The following is a 27,503-nucleotide window of genomic DNA, read 5'->3' on the forward strand; positions in this document are numbered from 1 at the left end:
ACTATCAAGAATAAACAACATACTCTGCTCAAATTTTTGGGTGCTCCATTGAATAAACGTCTGAGAGGGTGAAAACATTTACAAATGTTGAAGACAGACATGTTTTTGTTTCTCTTTCTGTAGATAAGAAGCCAGGTAATCTGTGCAGAGCGGCAAGAGAGAGTTTTAACTTTGTATCACTACAAAAAATAATGTAGGATTAGAATCTGTCTTCTTTTACCATAAATTTATACATGTATGTGTAAATGAAACAAATGAAGTAATACACCAAGTGTAATGAAGCAGTGGAAAAAATCCTCAAACAGTTGGTTTTATGGACCCTGTATTTTTGACGGTATAAAGGATGGCGAAATTCTGCAAGTGCCTGTTGGATTTCAGAGGGACAAATAATTTAAATGGTTTCATCAACACACCAAGCTTCATCAGTTCAATGCATATTGTTGTTGAATCTCCAACCTGCAATTCATGATTTGTGGAATCTGAGGTATCGTACGTTGCATTTAAATTCATTAACCTGTTGGAGACCTCTTTAATGCATCACATTTAAAAAGCAAAAACTTCTATCCAATTAATACCCTGCATTTCATTGCAGAATCATTGCAGCCCAAATTGTATCTCAGAAAGGAAAATGCTGAATCTTAATTATTTTTAATTGGGGGCCCACTAACAATGAGAGCACTTCTTACCATTGGAAAAATAAGGCAGAAATATTAATCTAATCATCATCAACCCAAACACTGTCATAAGCGTTGTTTTGTTTGCATACACACTTGGGGGGGACCTTTTTCCTGAGTATCTTTTCTGTTGGGTGCAAATAATGTAAATACTGCCTCTCAATTGCACTTTAGCACAGTGGCATATGTTTAAGTATTTACCAAAACATAGCTACACAAATACTTCAGTTATGAAGACATTTATTTCCTTTTTGACCATTTTAAGAAACTGCAGACGGTTTAGTGCAATAGAGGGGAAGAAAAATGTTCTTGGATGGTAGCAATAAACAAACACCCTTTTATTCTGTTCAGACCTAGTGAAGAAAGGGCCCCACAGTACTTAGCTCATCCTATGAATTTAGATCACTAACATCTTTTATTCTGATCCACCATCATCTTCAATTTCTTAAAATAGTTACTTTTTTTCATGCACTGAAGCCATTACTGTATCACTACTTGAATCTTTTTGGCTATGCTGTTTGGAAGAGCTCTTAGGACTCTTTACCTACCAACCAATATGACAGAAATACTCTGTCCAGACTCCTTCCATTGCACAAAAAAAGAATCTATTCTGTTTTTATTTCATTTTACAAAATGACTGAGACCTAAACTAACTCAAATCTCACTGTGTACATGACATTCATCATGGAGAACAGCCACAAAACTAGAGAAAGACTCAGGCATTTGACTAATAACACGGACAAATTCTGCTTACATTTCTATCTCTGCAGAAGAATCTATTCTAATTCAGCAAAGTTATTTTAGTAGAGTGGAAGATGATTTACTCTACGTATTTCAAGAGTTGCTAAGCAAATTGATTCTGGAAGCCATACAGACTAGTTTTATCTTTAGAGCGCTGTTAGCTAATAATTTCTTTTTTTTTTTTGTAAATTTTTTTAAATGCCCAGAAAATTCTTTGTCCTTACAGGAAACAGTTTGGTGTTCCACTGAGACAGCTTTCATTCATTAACATAGCTTGAAAACACGCAAATTAAAAATTATACAATTCTAATTAAGAGACATACACAAAAACATTATGTATAAAAACATGTGTGCATAGTTCTCAAGGTTAAAAATGACAAAAGCTGAATACAATCAATCGCACTGATTATTACAGCTTTATTCTAAATTCTCCATGGAGCTTGTCTCTTTGCAGCACCACCACCACAAGCAGCACCACCACCCCTCCTCCAAACCAAAATCACATTAATTAGCTAGGCAGCAAAGTTTCAAAGCATACCAAGTGCTTACTAGAGTTCACTATGCTATTGTGTTTAACTTTGAAAACAAATCATGATTAGGGAAATCTACATGGGAAGTATTCTTCAAGTACAGAAAAAAAAGGTTTTAATCTGCCCAGAAATTGGCAACCACTCGATGTGTTTTCTATATTTTATGTTATGTTTCACTGCTCACTGGAACGAATTGGCTGCTATGAATGAAAAGAAACTTTTGCATCTAATCAGTGGCATGAATTTAGACTGAAAGCTGCTGTGCAGGGCTTGTATGAAGAGTCTGGGCCCTCTGCCATCCTTGTGCTTGTGAATGAAACGGCGTGAGCCACATTCCCTCCTCCTCCTCCTCCTCCTGCGTGTCTCCTCCTCCTCCCCCAGCTGGGGCCGTCACCATTTCCTTTGCTAGGGAGCCCGGGGAATCAACTGCTTGCTCGCGAAATGAACATGACCCAGAAAGGCATTCAGTCCCATCAATGCGCTCGCTTGAGAGATCTCAGCTGCGCTTTCCATCCTGCTGCTTTCCCTCCTGCTTTCTAAATCAACCGGGGAGCCAATCGCGAAGCAGCCGGCGGGAGGAATTCGCTTGGTAAACAGGCCCCTAAAACTGACCTTTGCCCTCTCTGCATACTTTCCGTAAGTTACTGCTGACCCCAGGGATGGCTAGATTTCTCAAGAGGGAGGTAGTTTCTGTACCCTGCTGCGCATACGCATTTTACTTTGTTTTTGTATAGGGACATACTGGATCCAGGGGGAAAAAACAAACAAACCAAAAATCTTTATTACCCTACAATTACTCTAACAGCGACGTCACTACTTTGCTATTCACTCGTAAGAACTGCCGTATGTTTCTGATTAAAGTAATATTAGCCAATGCGCTTGCAGGAGATATAAAATAATACAAAATCTACTTAGGCTAATGGAATTTTATATTTGTTTCAACATTAGTGATAGATGTCTGACTTAATCAAAGAAGGTCACAAAAAGCTAAATTTTAAATATAAGGTATTGATGAATCTGGATAAAGAACGAGCTCCCACTGCCATCAAATAATTTTTTTTAATTAAGAGCGGAGTCAGACAGAGAGAACAGACCATTAAAAATTTCAAAGAACGTGATGTCTCTTTCAGATACATATTTGTTCAGCTCTGTTCTACAGTCTATATTTTAACTATGTTCAGACACCCCTACTTAAAACAGCGTCAAGAATATACCTCTCTAAATGTTACCCACACATACTTAAAACAGGAAAACTGAAAAAAATCACCATTTTCCATAGAGTATTATAGTAATGGTTTTCTTTCATTTAAAATGTGAATTTAATAAACTTCTAGCATAAAATTCCAGTTTATCACATTAGTTCTCAGAAACTACTTAATATAATATGCAAGTTTTCCTGTTTCAGGAAGAAAGTTCTTTTTATAGCTCCACCCAAAGTAACTATGCAGATGTATTTTCATTTCAATAGTAAATGCTACTAGCCCCTTAGACTTTCTGTTTATTATTGCCTTTTTTCATTAAAGAGTAACACTTCTACTTTGCTTAACTACCCAGTTTCCTAAGAAAGTTTACTCTAGTACATCTCAAATAACCTGCACTAACTTAATAGTAACATTTGAAGACCACAACAGATCAATTCCAAAATGTCAAGGAATTTTCTAGCTTCTAGTGTGAGGAATGTTACTGATCTCCACAACATGGGAGAAACCTTCTGCAAGCACAGGACCACTATGACTTCAGGAGGTAGCTTCCCCAATTTCCTCTCTGTCCATCCTACATGTGGGATCTCTTCATCCCATAGTTTGAGATGCATCAGGCAGCAAAACTGTAGATGGCGTGATGGTGTGAGATGCTTTGTCAAAAGTTGAGATACAAGACTCAAAACTGTCTTTAGAGGAACATGTCATATCAGAAGTTATGGTGTAAGAGCAATGGACTTTTATTGCAATCTCTCCCATTCCATGTGTGACACGCCAACAGAGGGGCGTCTGGGATGTGTCACACCATGCCACATGACAGAACCTCAGTGTAATAGATTACTCACACACTCCAACCACTCTGTCCCAAATCATCTGCTTTATGCTGTTTATTCTTCTTTACTTATTACATTGCTTCATCTGAGTAGCAGATGAATCCAGCTTAAATCCTTTTCCTTGAACCCACTTTCTGGTGAGTAGGAGAAGAGGCACTGAAAGTACAGGACAGTCTTTTCAACCCAGCTTTCAGGCTTGTTATTCAAGAGGTCCAGGCTGTCAGAGATGTAGCTGCTGGGAAAATCCAGCTCAGGCCAGTAGCTCTGGAATGGGATATGCTCAGCTGCTATGCAGAGATGGCAGATGAACAGTGAAATCGGTACATGGAGTGCTGGGTGCCAAGAACACGGAGTGCAAACAGAATCGATGGGCAGCAATGGTGGAGGCTTCCAATTAGCCTCGACTGAGTCTGAGCATTTCTGAGCTTTTCATTTGGTCAGACTGACTGGATTCGCACAGAACAGAAAAAGGCAAAAGAGGATAACCCCACTACATCCTGCACTTTGCCTTCTTCTACCTCAAGTTTAATTCACTTCTACAAAATGTGAAGGTGCCAGTTTCCCAACCAAACACATACAGAGCTCTATTCTTGCATCTTACCCGTTTATTACAAGAAAACATAGTGTGCTTTACTGGCTTCACCATAAAGCAATAAAATAAACTCTTCATTTGTGCTGACTGCTTAAATACATATAGAACAAAGTTAAACATGCTACACAAGAGTCAGTACCATCATACTTTCTGAATAAAAAAAATTATTAAAACACACAGGCATTGTAATTAAATACTATGTCATGAGGGGAAATGAGTGTTTTTAGTTTAAAATGAATAAAGCACTATCTAGCTACCTTTTAAAAAATACAATATATAGTATACATGTTACTCAAAGCATATATTATACAAGTTACTCAAATGCGCAAGTCTGCACTTAAAGTATTTTAAGGCCTTAAGCACCGTGTCTTCTCTTACCCTGTTGCTATGTTTTACCTACAGTACCTTCAAGTTAAGCAGCCTCTACTTTATCCATTTCTCACAGCATCTCAACCAAGGCAACTCAAGCCTACTGCTCTTTTCCCCAGCAGTATCCAAGGCTAGACTCTCTCATACCAGTTCAGCTTTCACATAATGTTTTTTTTCCACTATGCCAGGCCAATCCATCTTAGACAGAGGTAGCTAGAGATTCAGCATTTCAGACACATCAGCAGGAGACAGCTAAATCATCCTTCATGCTATTTCTCTAACTAAATTCAGGAAATTGTAGACACTTTCCAGAGCCCATAGGCACACTTTCAAATTTAAAGTTACCTGTAATTATTTAAATGCTTGAGCTAAGAGGAGAAAATTCCACATGCCCAAGACTGTTCTGTAATTTGTTATTGGCAGGGGTAGCAGTTGCCATAGTATTCATCAGTCAGCTTCTCTGTTCTCCTTGCATTTCATACAGCAACGATTCTATTATTGATGACAGTCATCAAAATACTTACCCACAGCCAAAAAGTGACACCATTGATAGGAACAGCGTGGTTTGAATTCTAGCTATTCCACATAATTGAAGCCTGAATGTACCGTAAATAACATGCAGACCTTAGAAAAACTGTGGCATTTTGAGAATATCGATCCTTTATGTGTTATCCAGCAGATACAAAATCAGAATACATAATCTACAATACACATTAGCATTCTTTTTAGCTAATGTAAATTTGGACTTTCAAAGTAAATATTTATTTAAACAAAGACAAAGTGCTGCCATCATGACACTAGAGTTCCAGGATAATGTTAAATTCTTAGCGCTTTTCTTGAGCCAGTAGTACGTACAGTAGCTCATGTAAGCTTTTAGAACAACAGACATTAAGTACTCTTTTCTTTTGGAAACTGTAAAATATTTTATTCAGCATCACTTAATGAATTCAGTTTTGCATTGTTACCAAAGAGAGATGATTAGACAGTCATCTTAGCTATACTACAGACAGACAAAAAATACTCGAAGTAAAAATGGAATATATAGTATCAAGGGTTTTTCCTTCAGTATAATAACACTTTTACAGAGAAATATAAGGATGAAAAATTATAGAGAAATCTGAGGGAAATCTTGGCTCCTGAAGAAATGGCCTCACAAAAGAAAAATGGATCATACAAAGGCAAAAACTATCAGTCAGCATGAGAAAGGGCATTTACACCATTTAACTTTAAATGTATATGATAACTGAGCAAAAGAAAGAAAGACTCCAGAAAGACCTAACCAAGATGCTCTGAAATTGTGTTTGAGGAAACTTCTCTCCCTGCATTGACTATCTAAAATAGGCACCTATAGTAAATGCCTCAAGTTAGGACAGACCTGTATTCATATGTATATAAACACATATACACAAACATAATTCTGCCTTTATTATACTAATTTAACAGTGCTTTGTCTGCCTCTATCGAAAAGAAAATAAACTGGAAATAAAACTGATACTATGGTCTGTTCCCTACCCCAACCCAAAACCTAACATAAAGTTTGAGTTTTTCTGTCATTTCCAATTGACAGGCATTCATAAATATAAGTATGCAAATTTAGAAGTTTATTGCACAAAAGTTTGTTTTTGAGAAGATTAGAGGCAGTCTAAATTCTTATTTTCATTCTTGCAGAATCTCAAAGTACTGATCACTAAAGCCATTTCACTTGCAGAATCTCAAAGTACTGATCACTGAAGCCATTATTTCCCATTAAAGGAAAACTGGACATAGACTTTTTTTTTAATCAAAAAATCTTAGCGTCTGTGGGTCTAGATCAGTGCTATTAAAATCCTCAAAGCCAGATGGCCAAATTCTAAACAGCAGTCTAACAAGTGTAAGTACACACAGTTTCAGATGAGATGCTCTGCCTAAGTCCTACCCCGCCGTGAATGGCTGGGAGTAATACAAGTGCTGTCACTTAAACTGCTTTCATTTGACACCAGAAGCAGCAGTGATGTGAACCAGGAATATCCTGAGAAATACAGTGTCCCCTCATTCTGCTGGTCCCCTGCTTACCTACTGCATGAGAGTGGAGGACGGTGAGACGATCTTAGTTATACCAAAACATGCTTTCATGCTAGGCTGAGGGGAGACTTAGGCAGAGCAAAATGGTTTTTTGCAAGACCACAGGAAGGTTCAATTCACTCATACACAGTGATCCAACGGGAATGGGAATGAAAGACGAGAATCTCAGAATTAACCAGCAGTCTGGTTCATCAGGTCTTTGTCCTCGCCCTGGCATAGCATCAGGCTATGGAATGACCTAAGTTATGATGATCATCCCTGTTTTTCAGGAGATTAATTATCAGCTAGAAATAACAGACCCACATGGACTGCTAACTTTTCCTTCCCTGTACCCTGTACACAGCCTGTGCAAATAGTGACAGGCACAAGAGACGGTTACAGAAAGTCAGAGGCATATGAACCAGCAATGACAGGTTTATGTCTACTATGGACTCTCCCATCTACAGGGAACTAAAAGGTACAGATTCCACAATGATTTTCAAATCTATTTGCACCATTTATCAGAGAATATTCTGCAAGGATTGACTTTAGCCCTTAAATCTTTTGAAGAGGTGTCTTCAGCTCTCAAGCTCAAAAAGATCAGCTACCATTGGTCTGCAGTGCTTTCTGAGCAAGTTTACTGTTCACTTTTAAACAGAAAGACAAGTAGCATCTACAAAATACTCTTTTTCCACTGATATAAAATATGGGACCTGAATTCAAATATCAGTAAGATATTAATAAATTTTAGAGTGCAAGCTTTCCAAAAAAAAAGGAGGGGAGGGGGCAGAAAATACAATATACAACAGTCATAAAATAAAGGAGAAAAATTAAATGTTTAAAATTTGGTTTAGTGATATGTTTCTGTGACAAATAAAATGTGATAAACAACTATACTCATATGTGAGTTTTGGTCATGAGTCATCATGGCTTTACAGTCCACATAATATTTTGGAATATGTATAAATTAGAATTAAAGAGATTATACTAGCAACAGTGGGCAATATACATTTGTATAGGACTGTCCATTGAAATAGAATCCTATTGGTAAAATGGTATGAAAAGCCTTCACACCCAAGGCCTAGATGTGATAGCACCAGTAGTAACCACTTTCCCTAACTAGAGCATACAGTCAGTAACAAAAATATCATGAGAAGAAGGAGAGAACCAAATAGAGGCCAGCAAGTATTGCCTGCAGACACTGCTGTCTCATTCTGAGAGCATGGGCTTTTCTGGAAGGCAAAGTAGTACAACCCCACTGTAAGATGCTCCAGTTTTTGTCTGCTTGTAAAAATATAAATACTACAGGTACCTTGAAAAAAATAATTAAATTTTTATTTGACAACATGACAACAAAACTTGTGGGTCTTGAGATTACATTTCCTCTCCTATGCAAGACCAGTATTCTTACATCCCTGACCATAAAGGCTTGGCTTTCCAAACACTTCTCCATTATCTTAAAAAAAATAAAAATAAAAAAAATAAAAAAAAAAGACCATTTCACTATATTTATTCACTCTCCTGCTTTGCAAATAAAAATATGCTCACATTTATTATTATTGTATTTAGATCTGCAATACTGCAAGGGGAAAACAGGATCAACACATGTTTTGGAAAGAAACTGAAACATTCTAATCTTTGGGGAAGCAGCACAAGATGCACAAGGCTCAAATGTGCTGAGTACAATGACAGGGACTTTTGACCGCTCCTCCAGACACAGCAATAGAGGTGCTAACAAGGCCATAGCTGCTCCTAAGCCAAACGTGCAGAGCCCTTAAAAATACAAGATTCCATTACATGAAGAGATGTATTTGTGGCACTGCATCATCATCTGTATTTATGCTTGCCTATTGCGTCTCCTTATAAAAACTGTTTGTTACTAACTTCCATTTTTTCCCAGGTAGATAAAATCTGGATGTCTTCCACACTAGGGAAGGCCTTTGTCTAAATTCAAAATTCCATGAAAACATCTCAGCTAGACATAAATTTGAGAAAGTCTGTGCTTAGGAGCTTGTACTTGAAGTTTGGCGATGTTATTCCACACATTCCTGTGAAAATTCAGGCATGATAGTAGTCCCCTAAAAATCTCAGCATTTATTGTATTAAAAGAGGCTTTCTAGAGGCCAAAAACATTACCTCGAGACTGCACTAATGTTTCATTTTCACTCCAAACCTTAGAAGTGAACTGATCCCACTTCACTGAGCTTAAGATTCAGTTACATGTAGCAAATTTGCAATTTACATTTTTCATTAGCCAAAAAAAAAATCCCAAATCTTTCATTATGCAAGACTTCATACTACAATAGGAATACTCCATATTCAGTATTTGCTCCCCATCTATAGTGCAGAGTAAAGCTATAGCTGCCTGACTGTCACTGAATGATGCACTTAACTCCAGTTCTTAATCAAGAACAATAGAGTCTCCCACAAGGGAAAAATAAGTAAATAAAATTTGAATACATTGGAGAATAAAGGGTCAATAACCTTTTGGAAGTCCCTGGAGTAACTATAACAAATGCTTAACTCTGTTGCTACTAGCCAACCTACCTAGAGATGTTTAGTCTGTAACATTAAAACATTTGAGGTAAATGGTCAGAGACTGATGCACTGTTTTAGTCCAGAGAAGGAACAGGAAATGGAATGGAATAGCCATTACAGCCTTTATTGCCATGGTACATTAGCAAAGACAACTGTATAGAAAGAACAAACAGTTTAGATACAAAATATCATTTTACCAAAATCCTGTTTACATCTAGCAGTTCTTGCAGTCACGAGTCAAATTATACTTGGCAGATAGGTAAAACCTTGTTTTACAAGCCACCAGCTACTTCCATTACACTGGCAATGTACTCTCATAGCCAAAGGGCTGTCAGCGTCTTCTCATTATGCAACGCTATGTGGGTGGAAGTGAAATGAAAGCTCAAATATGAGCACTAAGCAAAAGTTGTTTGATTCAGCTTCATTTAATACAAACAAAGTAACTTGCTTCAGACTGCGTAGATGACCTAAGACTAGAAAGCAGAGACCAGTGATCTGTCAAACTTGTAATGCAATTAAGATGAACAATAAATGCTAAAAATAAACAAACAACTTCAGGTAAAGAATCAAAACCTTGAGAGCTTCTAGAAGAAAAAAGAGCAACACATTAACTAAGGAAAGACAACTGCTATGGAACAAATGAAACTTGCAGAGCTTGAGTAGGAGCTTTTCTTCTTCATCCACTTTACAGAATGAAGTCTGCACCTGTGTCCTCTTTGTATCAACTTACAGACTTCATCATTAGCTCAGTACAGCTTGTAGTGACAAAACCTGCCTGGTTATGGAGGGAGAAAAAAGAGAGGAAGATGCCCCTTTGACATCAAAAATGCAGATGCATTACAGTGAACAAAAATGCAGAGTCACCAATGTTCAATGGAATTCAAGGCAGCTGGGCCTGTGAAATTCTGCACAGACACTGCACTTCACTGGTGCTTTCCTGAAACCTCTCCAAGTCCTGCTGCACATTTTCACTGGAAAGGACTATTTTTTATCATGCAGATCCTTATAGGCTTGTTCTGCAGTCCTCATAAACATTTGGGTTTTCTTATACTGCAACTAAAAACGTTACTGCTGTGACAGCCCAGCACTTTCTTGTGTGTCAGTCAAGGGCCATCATGATACAGGCAGATCAATCCACCTAGTAGCAATAGAAAAAAATGAGATCACGTGGGTCTGCAGCCACATGCCGATGTTTATAAATGAAGTACTATAACCAAACACTAGCCAAACTACACCTAAAGCACACGCTGTAATCTTGCAAACAAATACCACTAATTTCCCATTAAAAGCATCCTCTCTACAGAGGGACCACGAGTGATTAGTCTGGGAGAGCATTAAAAAGCATGAAACATGCCTGACCTGTTTTTATACTCGTCTTTGCATTTCTGCAATAATCACTGTTGAAAACCAGCTAGATAAATCTTTGGTCTAACCCAGTATGGAAGCTCTTCTGATGAGTTAATTCAAAATGCCTACTTGAGTGAAAGTACCTCGATGGTAGGCAGCACAGAGGTACCCTTTAGTTGACACTATAAATAATATTAATGAAACGGTAAAAGTGCCAATCATCACGAAGTGTAGCATATTATGCTTTGCTGGATGCATATCAACCTCTATACAGTTATCAAATACCCATTACCACTGTTTTCGTGGAATCTGCAAGATAAGCACCTTTTTATCCTCAGACACAGAAAAGGGAGGACTGGAAGAGCGGTCTGCCCTGTCAGAGAGTACTGAATGAAAAGCTGCATTCTTTGAACACTTTAGTTGAGGGTCTGGGAAGAGACAGCAAGCAGCGTTTAACTATTTTGTGTAAAAGAGCAGCACTAACAAAAAGTGGCAACAACTAAAAGAACAGTGATGAAAAATAGACGGTATTATTCCGTTTACATTCTAATCTTATTTTATTGTTGGAAGGGTTCTTTAATCTTTTCATATATAAGAATTCTTCCAACCTTGCAGTCACATAACCAAGCCACTAACTTCAAAACCATATGATTTGAATTTGAGATGTCATGTTAATTTTTAAAAGGCTTACTGCATTTTGGGGGGGAGGGGGAATCCTTTGGCAATTCGAGTTCACTCTTCTACACAGTTTCCAAATTTATATAACTATGCCTTATTAGGAAACACTAGGACTCTAACAATATACTAAAAGTTGGGGATTTTTTCAGTAAAAAAATCAAATGCATAATATTAAAAAGGTTGTCATTTTTAATTTTTCATATTGTAATACCATTTGGTGCAAATCCGGCTATTGAATTTCTTTACTAGTAAAAGTTACAAGTGCAAAAATTCATTGTTATTTTCTGTGCTGAAAGCTGCTGTAATACAATAAAACAAATTAATCCAGTTTTACCAGCATGCATTTTTCTCACAATGCCCAAATTAACTTCATTTTTCATGGTACAGCAGTTACCAGTATAAAGTAACACTTGGACACACATACCCAATATAGTAACCTATATAATATTAGTCTAAATGTAAGGGGCAGGGGAATCAAATTTTTTATGTAACACTGCCATTGATAACTGTTGTAAAGTGGTATTTGTATACAAAATAGGACTGAGAAAAATAGCAGGAACTTCAGAAAATAAGGCAATTCCTTTTTACTGATCTACAGGAAAAACTGGAATCAAACTGCAGAAAATGTGTGAAAGGATCCCATTAATAAAAATCATTTTTCAGTGAAGAACTTTCCTGCAGAAGAATCTGGAAAATGTATTCTACTAGACTGCACACGTCCTAATTTGACAACTGCATTATAAAATCTGAGTTAAGAATTTAGAGAATGAATACTAACTAGTGTACTTATTTTTGACTTAAAAATTGATATTGTAGCAGATTATAAACTTAAACCACTATAACGACAAAACAGAATTTTAGTGTCTTTAGTAAAAGCCTTTAATTTAGCAAAAAATAAGGAAAGTTTCTTCACTTGGTCTATCAAATGAATGATGAATTACTGGTACCATCATTATGGCTCCTGTTAAACTTTTGTTTTCACGTATTCCAATTAGAAGAACCTTTAATAGTGGTTAAAAAACATAAACTCAGCCAACTCACAGCAATGTCTTGTAATATACATATATGGAACTGAAAGACAAGAAATCTCTTATAAACGCATCAGACCAAATCTTGACTTAATAGGCTTCTGCAGTGTTTTTCTTCAGGAGTCAGATGTCTTGCCCTATCTACAGAAAACCACTGCTTCTACTGTAGCAGTATCAAGGTAATTTACCCTCAGCTTCATATGAAATTTTCATTACTGTATTTGTTGAATCACTGATACACTAGCTTTCTCCAGTTTCCTCCTGGCATAGCAGATCAAAAGCACAAAACCAGAGCAACAGTTCTTTTCTGTGGTTCAAATTCTTTTTTTATTATTCTGAAAAGCTTCTGAATCTGCTATATTCATATTCTGCTCCATTCCCTTTCAGGAGGTTAGAATCATGCTCAAACATGAAGACTGTTGACTGTGACACAAACATGAAGATTACTTAATATAATTTTATTTCACCTATCCGAAAGCATTCCTAACCATAGCACAATATATTTGAGTGTTTATAAAGATCGAAGTTTAAGCTTTCTCTCCTGAATTTTGCTACTTTTAAATGCAAATACTGAAATGTAATCAAGTACAATGGATGGTGAATTGCCTGTGAAACATTTAAGAGAGTGAACCACTGAGATCTGCTTTTCAGTAGAGATCACAGTAACGTCACACGCTAACGGGAAACAATTCTCTGCACTGATTGAAGAAAACTTTACCTTCCTTGGGATCGAAGAACTCTTCAAAATCTGAACACAACCACAAAACAGGAAACTTTCCTTCCCCTTGTTTCTGTCCGGTCTGACTATTGTAATAGTTTGGTATACTAAACATGGGAAAAAGTCCCTTTATTTCCTGTGAGGACAACCTCACAGCAAATTGGAAGAAATTAACACACTGACACAGAATATAACTGCCAACTTCCAGGCATTATTCTTAATAAACAGGATCTCACGCAGTGTCAAAGAAAGATAAATGAATGAGGAGTAACCTTAAGGTAGAATAAAAGCTATCAGTATTTCATTATCCTACCCCTGCCCACATAAAAAATGCTTACAGATAGACTACAACATATTCAATGTGGTAACCACATTCAGTTAACTGTGATAATTCCGTGAATTCCAATATTATTACTTATGTTAGTTACAGGTTATATTGTGTCACTGAACCAAAAAAAACCCAAAATCTTACTAGAAAATGCATCTTTCTACTTAGAGGAAACAGCAAACAGATGCAATTCTTCTGACTATTTAAGAGATCTCTGTAATTTTAAGCTGTAAAAGGATCTCAACTCTATCAAAAATATTTGCGATATTATAAAGGAATCTACAACTTTTCACTTTAAAAATGTTAAGTCAGACACAACTTCTTGAAAATGTGGGGGCTTCTTATACAGGTAAACTTGTGATTATCTAAAGATAGCTTTCTAAAGACACCATTCTCAATTATCTCTTGATAATTATGGAAACTTCACATTTTAATGTAAAATAAATGAAAAAAGCATACAAGAACCAAATGTAAAGATGCATTCGTATTTCTACACCTCAGGCTGAATGAATTTGAAGGTATCTAAGGTATCATTTCTCCCTTAACATTAGCCACACTCACTTCAGCCTTCCAACAGCGTGTTACTTACAGGATCAGCAATGGCACATAATTCACTGCTGAAAGAGCCAGCTATGCCTGTGCTATTAACACAAATACTACATGATCAGGAAAACTCATTACATACCCGATGGATTTCAAAGTTTTTTTGTGTACTTTTTTTCATTTTTAGAAGAATCAGGAACCACTCCCTTTTTCCTTTCAACCTTGTTGACGTAACGAATTCTTCTGTCATTTCCAGTATTTTTTTTTCCTTCATTTCCAGTACTGTCTCCCTCCTATTTCCAAAGTATATGGTTTCTCCTGGTAATCTCACACCCCTTATTCTTTATATTTATTATTGTTGTTGATTACTCTTGTCCTTCACTGAGCCCTCTTTCAATACCTTCTCCCCATACACTGTTTGACATTTGCAAAAGAGAATGGTGAGAAGGATCAATAACAGTTACACTTCATACTTCAATTATCTTCCACAATCTCTAAAAATATTTACAAAATTTTCAATATTCAACTTTCAATATTCAAAGGCAGGAAGAAGAGCAGGGCCTAAGTAAGGTGCTAACTGCACCTTGAAAAAGAGGAAGCACAAGTCTTCAACAACTTTTCATACAAATCATAATTCAGTACCCCAAATATCTATTACATTTTTTAATTTTTTAATTTTTACTTTCTGAAAGCTGCTACTCAAAAAATTAAGAATAAAACCAAGGTGGAGTTCAATGACACTGAAGGATTTCATCTCAAAGGAGTCTGAAAAATGAAAGGACACTTCATAACAGGAATAATTAGACTAGGATTTTTAAGAAGTATACACTGACCTGAGCACTCGGTGAAATTTTCAGGTAAGACTTTTAAAATGAACAAAAGGAATTATTTTGTGGGGATCACATTTGTGCCAGCAAATAATAGGAACTGTACAAAATTCAAGTAGGCACATTCAGAGGTTACTTAGTTTGTATCCAGGCCATCCATCCACAGTCACAAATACCCCTAAACCCAGAGAGCCCCTAAACCACTGATGCCCAAAGTTAGGAGGGGTACACCCTTCCTAAACATCTGCTACTAACTATTTATAAAAAATTACCGTGACAGACCTACCATTAAATCCATCACAGCAGTTCATAGGTTCTTTCCAGTTCCTCTCATTTTAGCCACATAACTAGGCTTTTCAATAAACTGGAGGTTTACAAGTAGGTACAACAATTATAAACTTCTAGCCTAAGTGAGAAAGATCTCTTGTAGCTTAGCCTTTCCGACTTACAGTTCCTAAAATACACCCCGGCCATTCCAGCTGGGGAATCAGGGGTTGCAGCCACACATATACTCCAAGTCTCACCTTCAGATTTTTACACTCAGACTGCAGAGTGTACATTAGTTGTTGTCCCTCAGCCAGACTTGGCCAGCCTTTAAGTTCTGAGCAGTCATCACCCAATTATATTTTCTTGATTTTTTGCAGTGAAAATAGAAATAGCTTTAATATCTCTAGCAGGAGCCTTAAGTCCCAAGTGCATTTCGGAATTTCCTATGGCTCAGTTCATACCTAACCAGTTATAATGAGCATCAACTGCATAAATCTCATGCATAATTCTTCCTGACCTATGTGTTTTCCACGTTTTCAGTCTATTTCTTCTTTCTTTCTATTCAACCTGCCAGCTGATTGCTCCTGCCTAATCTATGCTAGTCAAACTGATTAATATCCGTGAGGGAGTTGTTAATACCTCCTATTTAAATATTATAAAAGACACCATACATGGTCTTTGGGAAACTCAACCCTCCAATATATTATTGGATTCCTGTTGACATCACTTGTAACTTGTTAATAAAATAGTGCCTGGTATGGTAACAAATTGGTTTTCCAAGATTTGCCTAAGAGAGAGAGCTCTCAGTCTTCGCTGATACTCCTCTGTCATACCATGTTTGATTAAGGTATGAGGAGGCTGGGACTGCTGATTCACTATCTAGGAACACTTCCATGCCTTTCTCCGGGAATGACTCCATTTAAACAGCCTGGGACACGACCAGTATACTTCATAGGAACAAAACACAAATCTGTATTTAACATAAATTTGCTTGTCAACTGACACTGGTCATTTTCCTAAGCTGTTATAATAGGCAAAGTTGTATTTAGAAAGCAAACATATGAATACCTATAATGAATGTAAACCTCAGGTGTAAGTATTACCAACTACAGCTGAATTTCATTTTAAAGTGAAAATAAAGATGTAACTTCCCTTAACACACCAAGGGATGGATGATTTACTCCACTCTGTTCAAAAGATATTATCAATTTACCACGGGGCTTCTTGCATCACACTAAACTAAAAACGAAGTACTGAAAGCCAGCCTACTACCTCTTGTAACTGTTCTCGCTACTACTCATCATTTCTAACTGCTTCTCCTACCCTTGTACTTCAGCCTTGAACAGTTAGAATTCTCATACTGTTTATGATTTATAGACAGATCACAGGCTTTACACATACATCTGAAAAAAACATCCAGAAATAGAAGCACCCTCAAAAGAAATGGTAAGAACACAGAAAGCCCATGAGGTATACCAGACGACTTGGAAGTCAGGCTGGAAAAGCACAAAGGAAAATAAGGACGTCTCATGGGACCTAAAATTATTTATTGATAAAGTATGCACAAACCCCTAATATCTCAGCTCTGTCCCTAGAACAGGATAAACTGAGCTGTGAACAACCTATGAGAGAATTAGAGGAGTAATAAAGCTTGCACAAAATGAAGCTGGCTTTGAAAAATTATTCTTGCAGTTTCTCAGATGTTTTATGTAGACATCCATCCTTTTAGTATCAATTATATATAAATGGAAAGGACTGCTTTGCAGTCAGAGCACTGAACTGGAAATCAAGACATCAGACTATATTTCTGCCTGTGCCACAAACTTCCTGTGAGACTGGAAATCAAGATGTCTCTAAGTTTCCCATTGGTAGGATTGCTTAGATTTGGTTTATTAATGACAGTAATGCACTGAGAGCTCTTTGAATAGAAAATATTACAGAAGTGCAAGGTTGTTTGTTTGCTGAGCAAATATATCACAGTGCAAAAGGTATTTGAGTCTCCTCTTGGATTTTGAATATTTCCATTTGTTGAACAGTGTAGTCCAGCCTTTTCCACTGCAATTTCAGAGGACAGAGAAAACAAAGCAGAGATACAACCCTGTAAAATTTGCTCTGCTGAGGAGTTGAAACTTCATGACCCAATTTGTCTTTTTCTTCATCATATCAATAAATTGCAAAATCAATGAATCATGTAGGTTAGAATGGACCTCCAGAGGTCATCTAGCCCAACCTCTTGCTCAAAGCAGGGTCAACTAGAGCCAGTCGCTTAGAGCCTCACCCAGTTGAGCTTTGAACATCTCCAAAATACAGAGATTCCACAGCCTCTGGGCAATCTGTTAAATCTGGTTAAATCAAGGTCAACAATATCCACAGTTCTCCACATGTTCCCTGAACCACTTATCTCCTTACAGAAGGTAATCAGGTTAGTCAGGCATGATTCACCCTTCATAAATCCATGGGGGCTGTTTCCAAGCACCTTTTCTTCCTTCACGTGCATGAAAATGGTTTTGAAGAAGATTTGCTGCATAACCCTTCTCAGGGACTGAGGTGAAGCTGACCAACTTGCAGTTTCCTGGATGCTCCTTCTTGCCCTTCCTGAAACTGGGTGCAACCTTTGCCTTTTCCCACTCATCAGGAACTTCCCTTGATCACCATGACATTTCAAAGACGATAAGGAGGTCTCACAATGACACTGGCCAGCTCCCTCAAATGCATCCCATCTGGTCTCAGACTTGTGTTCATCCAGGTGCCTTAAACACTGTGTCTTCCACCTCTACTAGTAGGCTTGGGGAGACCTTGCATGATTCAAAACCCCTCCTGAGTAGCCCATCCCAGAGAGCTTTCTTGAGCCCCACAGCACTGCACTTAGTCTATTCACCAAAAACAGTGACAACCCTGCTCAGTCTGAAGCAGAAACCAAATATGCATGTTCTATAAATTTAAAGCAAAAACAGAAAAATGGTTAAACAAAATTCCTGCAAAAGAGTGTGTATGAATATATGCATGCCAGATTATTGAAGACACTTATTTAAAAAACACAGAACCTAAATTATTCTAAAATTATCATCTAAATTATCATCTTATTCCATTCTATACTTCATTCAGAGTTAGTCCAATTCCCTTCCAAACACAGACATAAACTTAACATATAGACATATGCTTATATCCTTCTACAGACTGGCAAATTGCCCTCAGCAATATCTCAGGTCTACTACAGCCAGTTTGGATTTGTTTATTTTGGCCAAAATATAGTTCCTTTTGGTTTCCAATATGAAGAACTTCTCAGTGCCTCCTATAGTGTAATACTGTTACTAACTTTGAATTCCTCTGCTTTGACAAAATTGTTCTCACGTCTTCAGGCTAAGCTTACCAAAAAATACTATCTTTGGAATGTATAGTTTCAAGCATTTGGTGTTTAAAAATGGTGACAAAACTTGCTATTAAATAGGTTTGAAAAATGCGTCTCCATAAATATTTGAAATCCCTGCAAACAGCATACTATTTAACAGTGTTCAGCTGCATAGAGTAACTTAGCCTAGACATATTGATTGATGGTCTCCTCAAAAATAGTCTCTTCTAAATTAGCAGTTCACCTTACAAACTTATGAAATATATGCAGTAGGAGAGCCAAGACTGAGCAAAGGAGTAACTGGAACAGTACAAATACAACTAGACTTATATATACAGATCAACTAAGAAGATAAGTTGTTGTACAACAGCCCTAAGCATATCATTCTCTTCTTAGTCTTAGTCTAAAACAGCAGTCTTAACATAAAACTTTCTTAAATGCTATGAAACAATTTCACTTTCAATATTTTAGATTTTTCTTTGAGCAGTTAAACAAACCACCTTTTTCCTTAAAGAGCAGCTTTGCAAAATATAGTCTAAGGGCATTTAAGAGCAATTAGAGGAAATCCAGTGAAAAGAATGAAACATCTGTCTTGATTACAGTTCAGTATAATTCACTATACTTCCAAACAAGATGAGATACTTGCCGAAAAACCTCTGCTTTTTGCCCTGAATGAACTCTGTGCTCAGCTAGTGGAGATAGGAATAATCTCTCTTGCTAATCAGTTCAACAAAGCATGAGTCAGATGTTAGAGATGGGGTGTTACATAGAAATAAACAGCTTTTAAGCAGTTACCCTTACTCTGACAGAGACCACAGATGGTGCTATTGATATAGGCAACCAAAGTCAAATACAAACAGAATATCACATTCATTTTTTTTCTAATGCTTAAGCAAGTTAAAAAACAGCAGAAACTGGAAGTGAATGGAAAAGATATTGACTTTCTATGGTAATTGTGTTTGCACTTCCTTTTGACTTTTTATGATGAAGTAGCCATAGAATGTTGTTTTTCTCTTCCTGAAGAGAAAGGAAATCCCATAACCTTATCAAAAAATGCAGCCAGCTAAAACCCTTCCCTTCCATTCATTTAAATCCCTTTTATAAAATATAAATGCAGTTATGCAAACCATTATGAAGTCACTAATTATTACTGTAATTGATTTTGAGATATTATATAGATATAAGCATAAATGTTATTCTTGCATCAAACTATAACCATAAAAGATCATTTAGACGTGGTTCTTTTGTGAAAGGCCCAGCAACCTAATGGCATCATCTAGCATAACCATCTGGGGAGTTTCAATCCAGCACACAAATTCTCTATTGCTGGCCAAGGGTAGTAACGCTGAAGTTAACTAAAATTTACATAGAGTCTCTGTTACTATTAATCATTCTAACTCATTGGTCTGCTCATCACTCAGAGAAATACCTACTGAGCCAAGGAAAAAAGAAAAGGTTCAGTGTGGCAGGGAAATGCAGGTCCTGAGAAGTCACACATCTACACAGAAGACTAGATAATAAAACTTACAAACAAAAATCTCTTTATGTTCTTTGAAAAGTAAAGATTCTGCTTCCCTTAACAGGGCACACATTTATAGATAACCCTGTGTTCAGTCTAGTGCAAGAGGAATAGAAGGGAGAAGACAGTACAGTAGGACCTAACAGAATTAAACTATGAGGAAAAAAAATTGTGCACAGAAGAGATATGCTAAATCAGAGTACGTGCTGCATAATAAATTAGCTTTTTTTTTTCCAGCTGCTTCAGGATCTAACTATCCAGTCAACCCAGCTTAGTCTGTGGGGTTTTGGAAGCCTAACACAGAGTGCTAACATCTGCTTCTATTCCCTGTCAAATCTGTCAGAACAGGAAAACACACCAGAAAAAGAGATCCCTGTCATATAAAAATAAACTCTCCACTTCCATGGCTATCCCCAAAGTACCAAATGTAGCAGCTCTATTACATTTCCAATATCTACTTCAAAATAGATTTTCTTCCTTTAAATATTTCTTTTTAACCTATTTTTGTATCTACCATATTTCCTTGCAGTATATCTGCATGCTAAAGTTCTTCATAGCTTTATTGGACTTTACTGGCCAAACCAGCCTAAAGCATAAACACACCTATTGTGCCTCATACCAAGGTACAAAGTTACAATTAAGCCAGCCACTATTTAGCAATTATTTACTATTAAATGTGTTTTACTTTCTCAGCAACTTCTACCCTAGTTTTACGGTTCTCTGTATCACTGCTAAGTGGAGGGTTCAGACCAGTGCTCTGCTTTACACAGTAAATAAAATCTTGCATGAAAACATTAAGATAATTAAAAAGAAACTTATTTTGTAAAATGTTTCTTAAAAAGTCAAGTAAACTTCTCACAGCATAAGACACTTGACCAACTAGAATCTTTAAAAGGTTTATTCAGTTTCACTTTAGTGAGCTAAATGTGTTACTTATGGACAAAAAAAGTAAATTTTCAGTATGTTTACAAAGTGCACCTTAAATAAAACAAATGAAAAGGGTATATATTTCTACTTTTAAATATACAATGTATGTGATATTGATGAATACACGTAAGTAAAAAAAAAATTGAGCATCTTTATCATGAACACTCAAGGTTATATTTATTCAGTCACACCACTGAATGAAAAAAGTGTAATTAGCTTACACAGAGTAAATAATCATCAATTATTGCTTCCTCTCCCCTCCATAACGAGCACGTTGGTGAAAAATGATTCTCCTAGATCCTTGCAAGTACAGTTTTTCTGTCATCAGAAAGCAAAGAGTCCTTTCTTGAAAGATATATCACCAGAGAGCAGTAGAAAAAAAACCAATTGCTAATTAGCTGGTGAAGTATCAATAGTTTGCAACCAAAATCTCAGATTGTAGCTCATAACATACTCCATCTCTAGATACACTTCCCTCTTTGAAAATGTTTTAGTGCCTTAGGTAAGTTTTTCTATCACTAGATTTATTTCTTCTAGGAAATGCTAAATGCTAACAAGAACAAATAAACTCTGGTATTGAAATGACGCTCCAAATGTTAGAGTGAAATATTTGAAGAATATTGAAGACTATTTCATCCCTTACGCTCTTTTATAATCTCCTGTGCATGCCTGGTCCTGCTGACATTGCAGTGACTATGTGTGGACTTAAATTTATCCACTTTTACATATTTCACTCCAATGTGCCCAGAACTGTCATCGCTCAGTATTACTGATGTCTCAACATAGTATGCTACTATAGTTTATTACACAAAAGATTCTGGAGATCCAAAGTGAATACAACCAGGCCTTCCCACTCAGATTTGATCTCTGATGAGTACAGATTAAAAACAGAATACTGTATTTACACAGCATAAAGCCAAAAAGAAGAGGTGAACATGGGCATTAGTTGGCCACATCTACACAACTCAATAATGAGCATAGTAACTTTTCTGCTTTGCACTTAATAGCCTTGTAAACTTTTGACAAATTACATAAACCAAGCTGCTTCTCACTACACTGACGATGATAAACGGAGAATGAAGAATGACAGAGGAGTACTGAAACAAAAACTATTTTAAATAGCCAATCAGAAATTTGTCCTCAGTGAGACCCTTTTTAATTCCAATATAAACTGAAGAACTTAAATAATTCTAACAGAAATTTTTCCAATGTAGGGAAACCAGCAAAGAATTTCCCATATAGGCACATTCCAGCAGTTATTTCTTCCTTACCATCTCTTCGTCCTCCAGCCAATCACAAGTGGCACCAGTTAAAGCACTGTTTCACTGACATAATTACATCAACAGTAGGAGTTTCCTTTTCCCACCACTAGGTCAAATCAGGCTTAGACTTCACTTCCACATCTGTTTATATTACATATTCCCCATGACAACAGCATAATTTTGTCAGAGACTAAGACTACAATAATTGCAGTAGTGTATAGTATCAATTCACTTCACAAGATATCACAACGCAATCGGGAAAACAAGTTAAATATGGTATGATGTGCATTACATTTCCACACAAATCCCACTTACCTGCTGTCTTCTTACACAAGAACAATTTATTAAAGAAAATATGGCTTATAGTAGTTGGTAGAGAATTGTTCTGTTCCTCAATTTAATTGCAGAACTGCCTCCTTAACAGAGTATGCACACAAAATGTGACTTCCAGTCCAAATGGATAAAAAGTTAGCTCTCCTGTCCATCATTACCACACAATTGGTGATGTATTTTCCGTATGAACTATACACATCATAGAACATTACATTCTGTAACCCCACAAAAAGAACTATGGTCTCAGGATTAGGGCTTATTTCTCATTTATCTAAGCAAATACTCTATTCCTACTAACTTCAGTGGAAACTGCATGTCCTCTATGCAAGAAAAAACGATACACAGTCTTCAGCTTTTCAGTCATAAAGGAAACCCGATTTCTACCACAGTAAGTTCACAATAAATATTTCTACCACTGACGGTGCCCAAGAGACTTGGAAACGTAACTCCCAGCTCTTTTGGAACATCCATCTCTACAGCTGCACTGACTTTAACAAGAAGTGCTGCAAAACAGGATAGGGTTTGGACAGAGAAACAGTTGGTGCTGAGACCCTAGGCCCATATTACACCTGTTGTGGGGGGAGTTACTTCAGACCAGCTCTAGCTGGCACACTCACTAGCAGCCAGATGTGTTCCTAGAGAAAATCTTCCACTTTAGTTCCATCCAAACGGAACCCAGCCTGTGTGCCCCAAGACCACCTCACAATGTGAAACAAAGAAAGAAGGGATGACTGGAAGATCTGCTTCAAAAATACACTCCTGATCTGAACCAAAATGGTAATATAGATTCATCCTGTGTCTTCTAGGTGCTTGTGCAGTTTTTACACAACACCTGCCAAGGTTGAACACATAGGAATAACCCCCGTCAACTGTCAACAGAACAGAGAAAACTGCAAGTCTTTATACCTCAGAAAAGCTTGCCCTAGAACCCACAATAGTTTTAAGAAAAGGGAACCATATACCTTAAGTGAGAGGATCTAGCCTCCAGATCAAGAAGTAACCATAGGAAAAAGCACAGTGATCGCTCTGATGGCATACGTGAATAAACACAAGAATCTCCATACTGGCTCTAGCCCAGGGTTGTCCCCTTCACAAAATCAACCACCCCAGCTGCTCTCAACAGCAGTCTTAGCAGATAGGCCAAGGAAAAGCTCAGAAGCTGTTTCCTCAAATCAACACAAAAGTACAGTTAGAATGCATGACACTTCCCTCTGAAGGTTTCAAATCCTCCGAATTATCATTTGAACCCTGTTCACTAACATTAACAAGTATGAGAAAGCGGACACAGAACCAGGCAATTAACTCCTGCCCTCCTCCTTTTCTTCATATGATTTATCTGGATCATCTTGATCCAGACTCTAAGACATGAACTCATTATTTGGGATGCAACTAGAAATATATACAGAAAGCCTGCTTTTTAGAAGGAGCTGAGCACTTACCCCTTGAACACTAATATTTATCTTATGCCTCAAACTGTCAGGTCCAAAATTAAAGACATTACGAATTCTTTAAACTTACTGAAGTGACTGAAAACTGACACACATGAAATTTGGGGCTTAAGATCAAACATTGTAGACCGTTCCCTTAAGATATTTTCTGTCTTTTACAGTAAATAAAATCTGATTGTTAAATGAAAGTAAAACACAATCTTACAGGCACTTTCTCAAATATACTTGTTAAAAAAAAGTAAAAAAACAGAAAACACATTGGAACATTTACCATTTTTCATGGTTCTGAGGATAAACACATGGAGAAAATAAGCTACTCGGTAGATCTTATTTCACTCCAGTGTCTGTCCTTTTATTCTCCCCGTCACAGCCAAGTTGAGAATTTCCTCTTCCATGATAATAAGCAGAAAGTTCACAGATCTCAAAGCAGCAAAGCAGGAAGTTTGCAGTTTGAAGGATTTCCCCTCTTTGACGAGACAGGGGAAGGGAGAAAAGAATGTGGGGGCTATTGTGAAAGATCGTCTGCAAAATTAAGCAGACGATTCAGATATGCTTATCTCGACAAGGCCCTAAAGTGATGCTACTGACACCATGCACAAATGGTAAAGAAACATTGCACACATCTTATGTAAATTATTATGATGCTTTGGCTCTTTCAGCAGATAGCAAAAAATCCTGCCTTTCTGATTAAGCTATTACCTGGCACAAATAAACTTATCAACAGTGATAGCAGGACACAGAAGGAAGCTAAAACTGCTACAACACAGCACTCACCAAAACAGGCTTTCTTCCCAGCTGAGCCCTGTATCACAAGGCAGGACTGAGTGCCACATGTGGCCTTAATGCCAAGCAGCTGCTGCACACCAACACCCGCTCTGTTCCCTCCCTTACCCCCTGCACTACTGTGTTTCAAGGACCATTGTAAATAATGGAATTGTGGCAACCTGTAATGAGCACAAGCCCCAGCATCCGAGTCAGACCTGAACCCAAACACATTTCCCCCTCAGCCTCCATGCCCGGAGAAGTGAGTGCATCTGTGCAGGCTCTCCAAGGAGGGGCACGGGAGGGGGCAGGGGGGCGCCCCTACCCGGCCATTTCAAAGTATGCTAGACTCCCTCCCTTTGAAGCAAAACAAGCACCCAGCACAGCTCCGTGGTGGAATAGGCTTTCCTGGCTGAGTCGCACCCCGCGTCCGGCCATCCCCCTCACCCCCACCCTTCCCAAGAAGCAGCCCGTCTCACGTGGGGCTGCTCCAGTCCCTACAGCGGGTGCTCCCTTCCCCAAACACAGCGCAGGGGCAAGCACAGCTCCCTGCGGCTGTCCAGGAGTGGCTGCACCCCGGAGGGCAGGGGGCACCTCGGTTCCACTCACCGACACCAGGAACTCCAGCGTGCCCACATAGTCCCGCTCGGTCTTAAGCAGCTCACTGAGGACGCACACACGCAGGCGAAGCTGCTTCTCCAAGTCCTTCCCGCTCTCCCCCTTGCCATCCCCTTTGCTTTCCTCTGTCATGGTGCAACGAGCAGGAGCGGTGTTCCCAGCCCAGTGCCCTGCCCGGCTCCTCTCCCGGCGGCAGGCAGCGCCGTCTGAGCGCCCCGGCACTTGGCTGCAGAAAAGGACAACAAAAGACCCCACTAAGTTACATAGCAGGGCTGGGCTCTGGCTGGTCCCAAGCCACACAGCAGCTTCAGCCCCTTCTCACCCAGCTCCAGCAGCAGCCCGAGGTCCGGAGGCAAAGAGCCACCCTAGTACGAGCTCCTTTCCCGTCAGGAAGGGGACACAGCCTGGAGGAAACGAGCGGTCACTGGTTCCCAGCTCGCCCTGTTAGCTGAGAGGTTGGAAAGCCTCCACAGCAGCACAGACTTGGACATTAATCAAAAGCCTTGTATCCATGTGACTCCAACCCCTTCCCCCCTCCCCTAAATCTCAGGAAAAAGGAAAGGAAACAACTTCAGGGAAGATTGCGTGCCAGCAGCTGCCTGTTTCACACACAAGCTGTGAGCTCTAGTTTGAGGCTAATTGGAGATCTCCAACAACAGAGCACAAGAATTATAAAAATGTCCCAGCAAGCCGGCTAGCCTGGGAATCAGCAGTGTTTCTAGTTTGTTTTAATAATCAGCCAAAGAGTTATTCCAACTACTCCTTCCACATGCTCCCACAAGATATTACAAATATACTGATGTGCATCCACGCATTACAAATACATGTTTTGATATTCTTCTGAACACACATAGCTGAGCATATGTGCTAAGTAAGTTCAAACAGTATATTCTAGAGCAGATACAGACAGGTTCCTCTAAGGTAAGTTTCTTTGTTGTTTTGTTGCTGTTGTTTAAAAAAGGTGCTATAAAATCCATCCAGGTTTTATGGCTTTCTTATCTGCACTGGAAGTTCAGATTTGCATGATACATTAAGAGAGTTAAAAAAACATCTGTCAGTAACCATTTCACAAACACTGAAAGCAAGCAGTATATAGTTATGCAATGCAAGAACTGATTTCTTCAAAACTTAAATATGTCAGGACACTATTGTTCGAATTTTGAGATCTCTAATGAAAGTTGAAGGTTTCTCTGGCCGTCTCTTAAATCTGTCACTGGAAGAAAAAACAGGTATTCAACTTCAAAGATTCTATATCAAAGTTTACCTTTCAAAAACCTACAACAGCCTAAAGGGAAGGAATGAGTGAAAAACAGGGTATAAAACTCTTCTACAGCCACAATTCAAGCCTAGGCAGCAAGAATCCCTACTAGGAGACAAGCAGCAGAGACTCATTCATATTCTGTTATTTCGACTCATCATCAAGCTGTCTGCCTCAGACATTGATGGGGAAATAGAGAATACAGTTCTTACAAGATGTTTCTCAGAGAGCTAAAATAATAAAACTTGTTTCTTTGAATTTGTGTCCTACTTCCCTACATTCCCCTTTCCCAAACACATACAGCTCCCTCTTGTATTACTTAGGCAAGAAGCAGTAGTTACTGTGACTGGTTCTGCTACATGTATCATACTCAGCCATTAGGTATGGAAAGACTAGCCCGCAAGCTTGCCTAATAAGCTCAAACTGTAGCTCTTCTGTCAAGAGGAGTTCGGGACTCCACTTGAAAACCAGCCAGGGATTTTTGTTAAAAGCAGAACTTCATATTTTTGAGGACTTCATTGCTCTGCCAAATCTGGCTGAAATAGAGTGATGGGTTCAAAACCAACTGGGAGAGAAAAGCCAACACAGTCGAGTCATTTAAGCTTGCTCCCTTAGGAAAACAGCCTAAAACAGACAACCTGCCTGCGAATTAGCTCAAAATCTTCTCAGCCTCTGAGACAGGCTCCACCAGTGAAGCACAGAACCCAAGTCCCAAAGCTCTATGGCATCTATCCTCATCCTAGGGAAGAGATGAAGTCATAAGCACTAGCAGCAA

The 27,503-nt window shown here is 38.1% G+C and overlaps 1 protein-coding gene across 1 annotated transcript in view; it reads right to left on the bottom strand.

Moving 5' to 3' along the window:
• Positions 1–26,094, bottom strand: part of PREX2 (phosphatidylinositol-3,4,5-trisphosphate dependent Rac exchange factor 2) — a 183,957-nt gene extending 157,863 nt beyond the window's left edge. Inside the window, exons 1-2 of the mRNA XM_026115194.2 lie at positions 25,793–26,094; positions 25,462–25,696 (exon numbers count right to left, since the gene is read on the bottom strand). Of these exons, the coding sequence (XP_025970979.2) occupies positions 25,462–25,602 (141 nt within the window). The 5' untranslated portion in view covers positions 25,603–25,696; positions 25,793–26,094. The remainder of the gene's footprint in view (positions 1–25,461; positions 25,697–25,792) is intronic.
• Between the last annotated feature and the right edge of the window lie 1,409 nt (positions 26,095–27,503).

This window comes from Dromaius novaehollandiae, chromosome 2 (genome assembly GCF_036370855.1).
Source record: "Dromaius novaehollandiae isolate bDroNov1 chromosome 2, bDroNov1.hap1, whole genome shotgun sequence".
NCBI classification, from domain to species: domain Eukaryota; kingdom Metazoa; phylum Chordata; class Aves; order Casuariiformes; family Dromaiidae; genus Dromaius; species Dromaius novaehollandiae.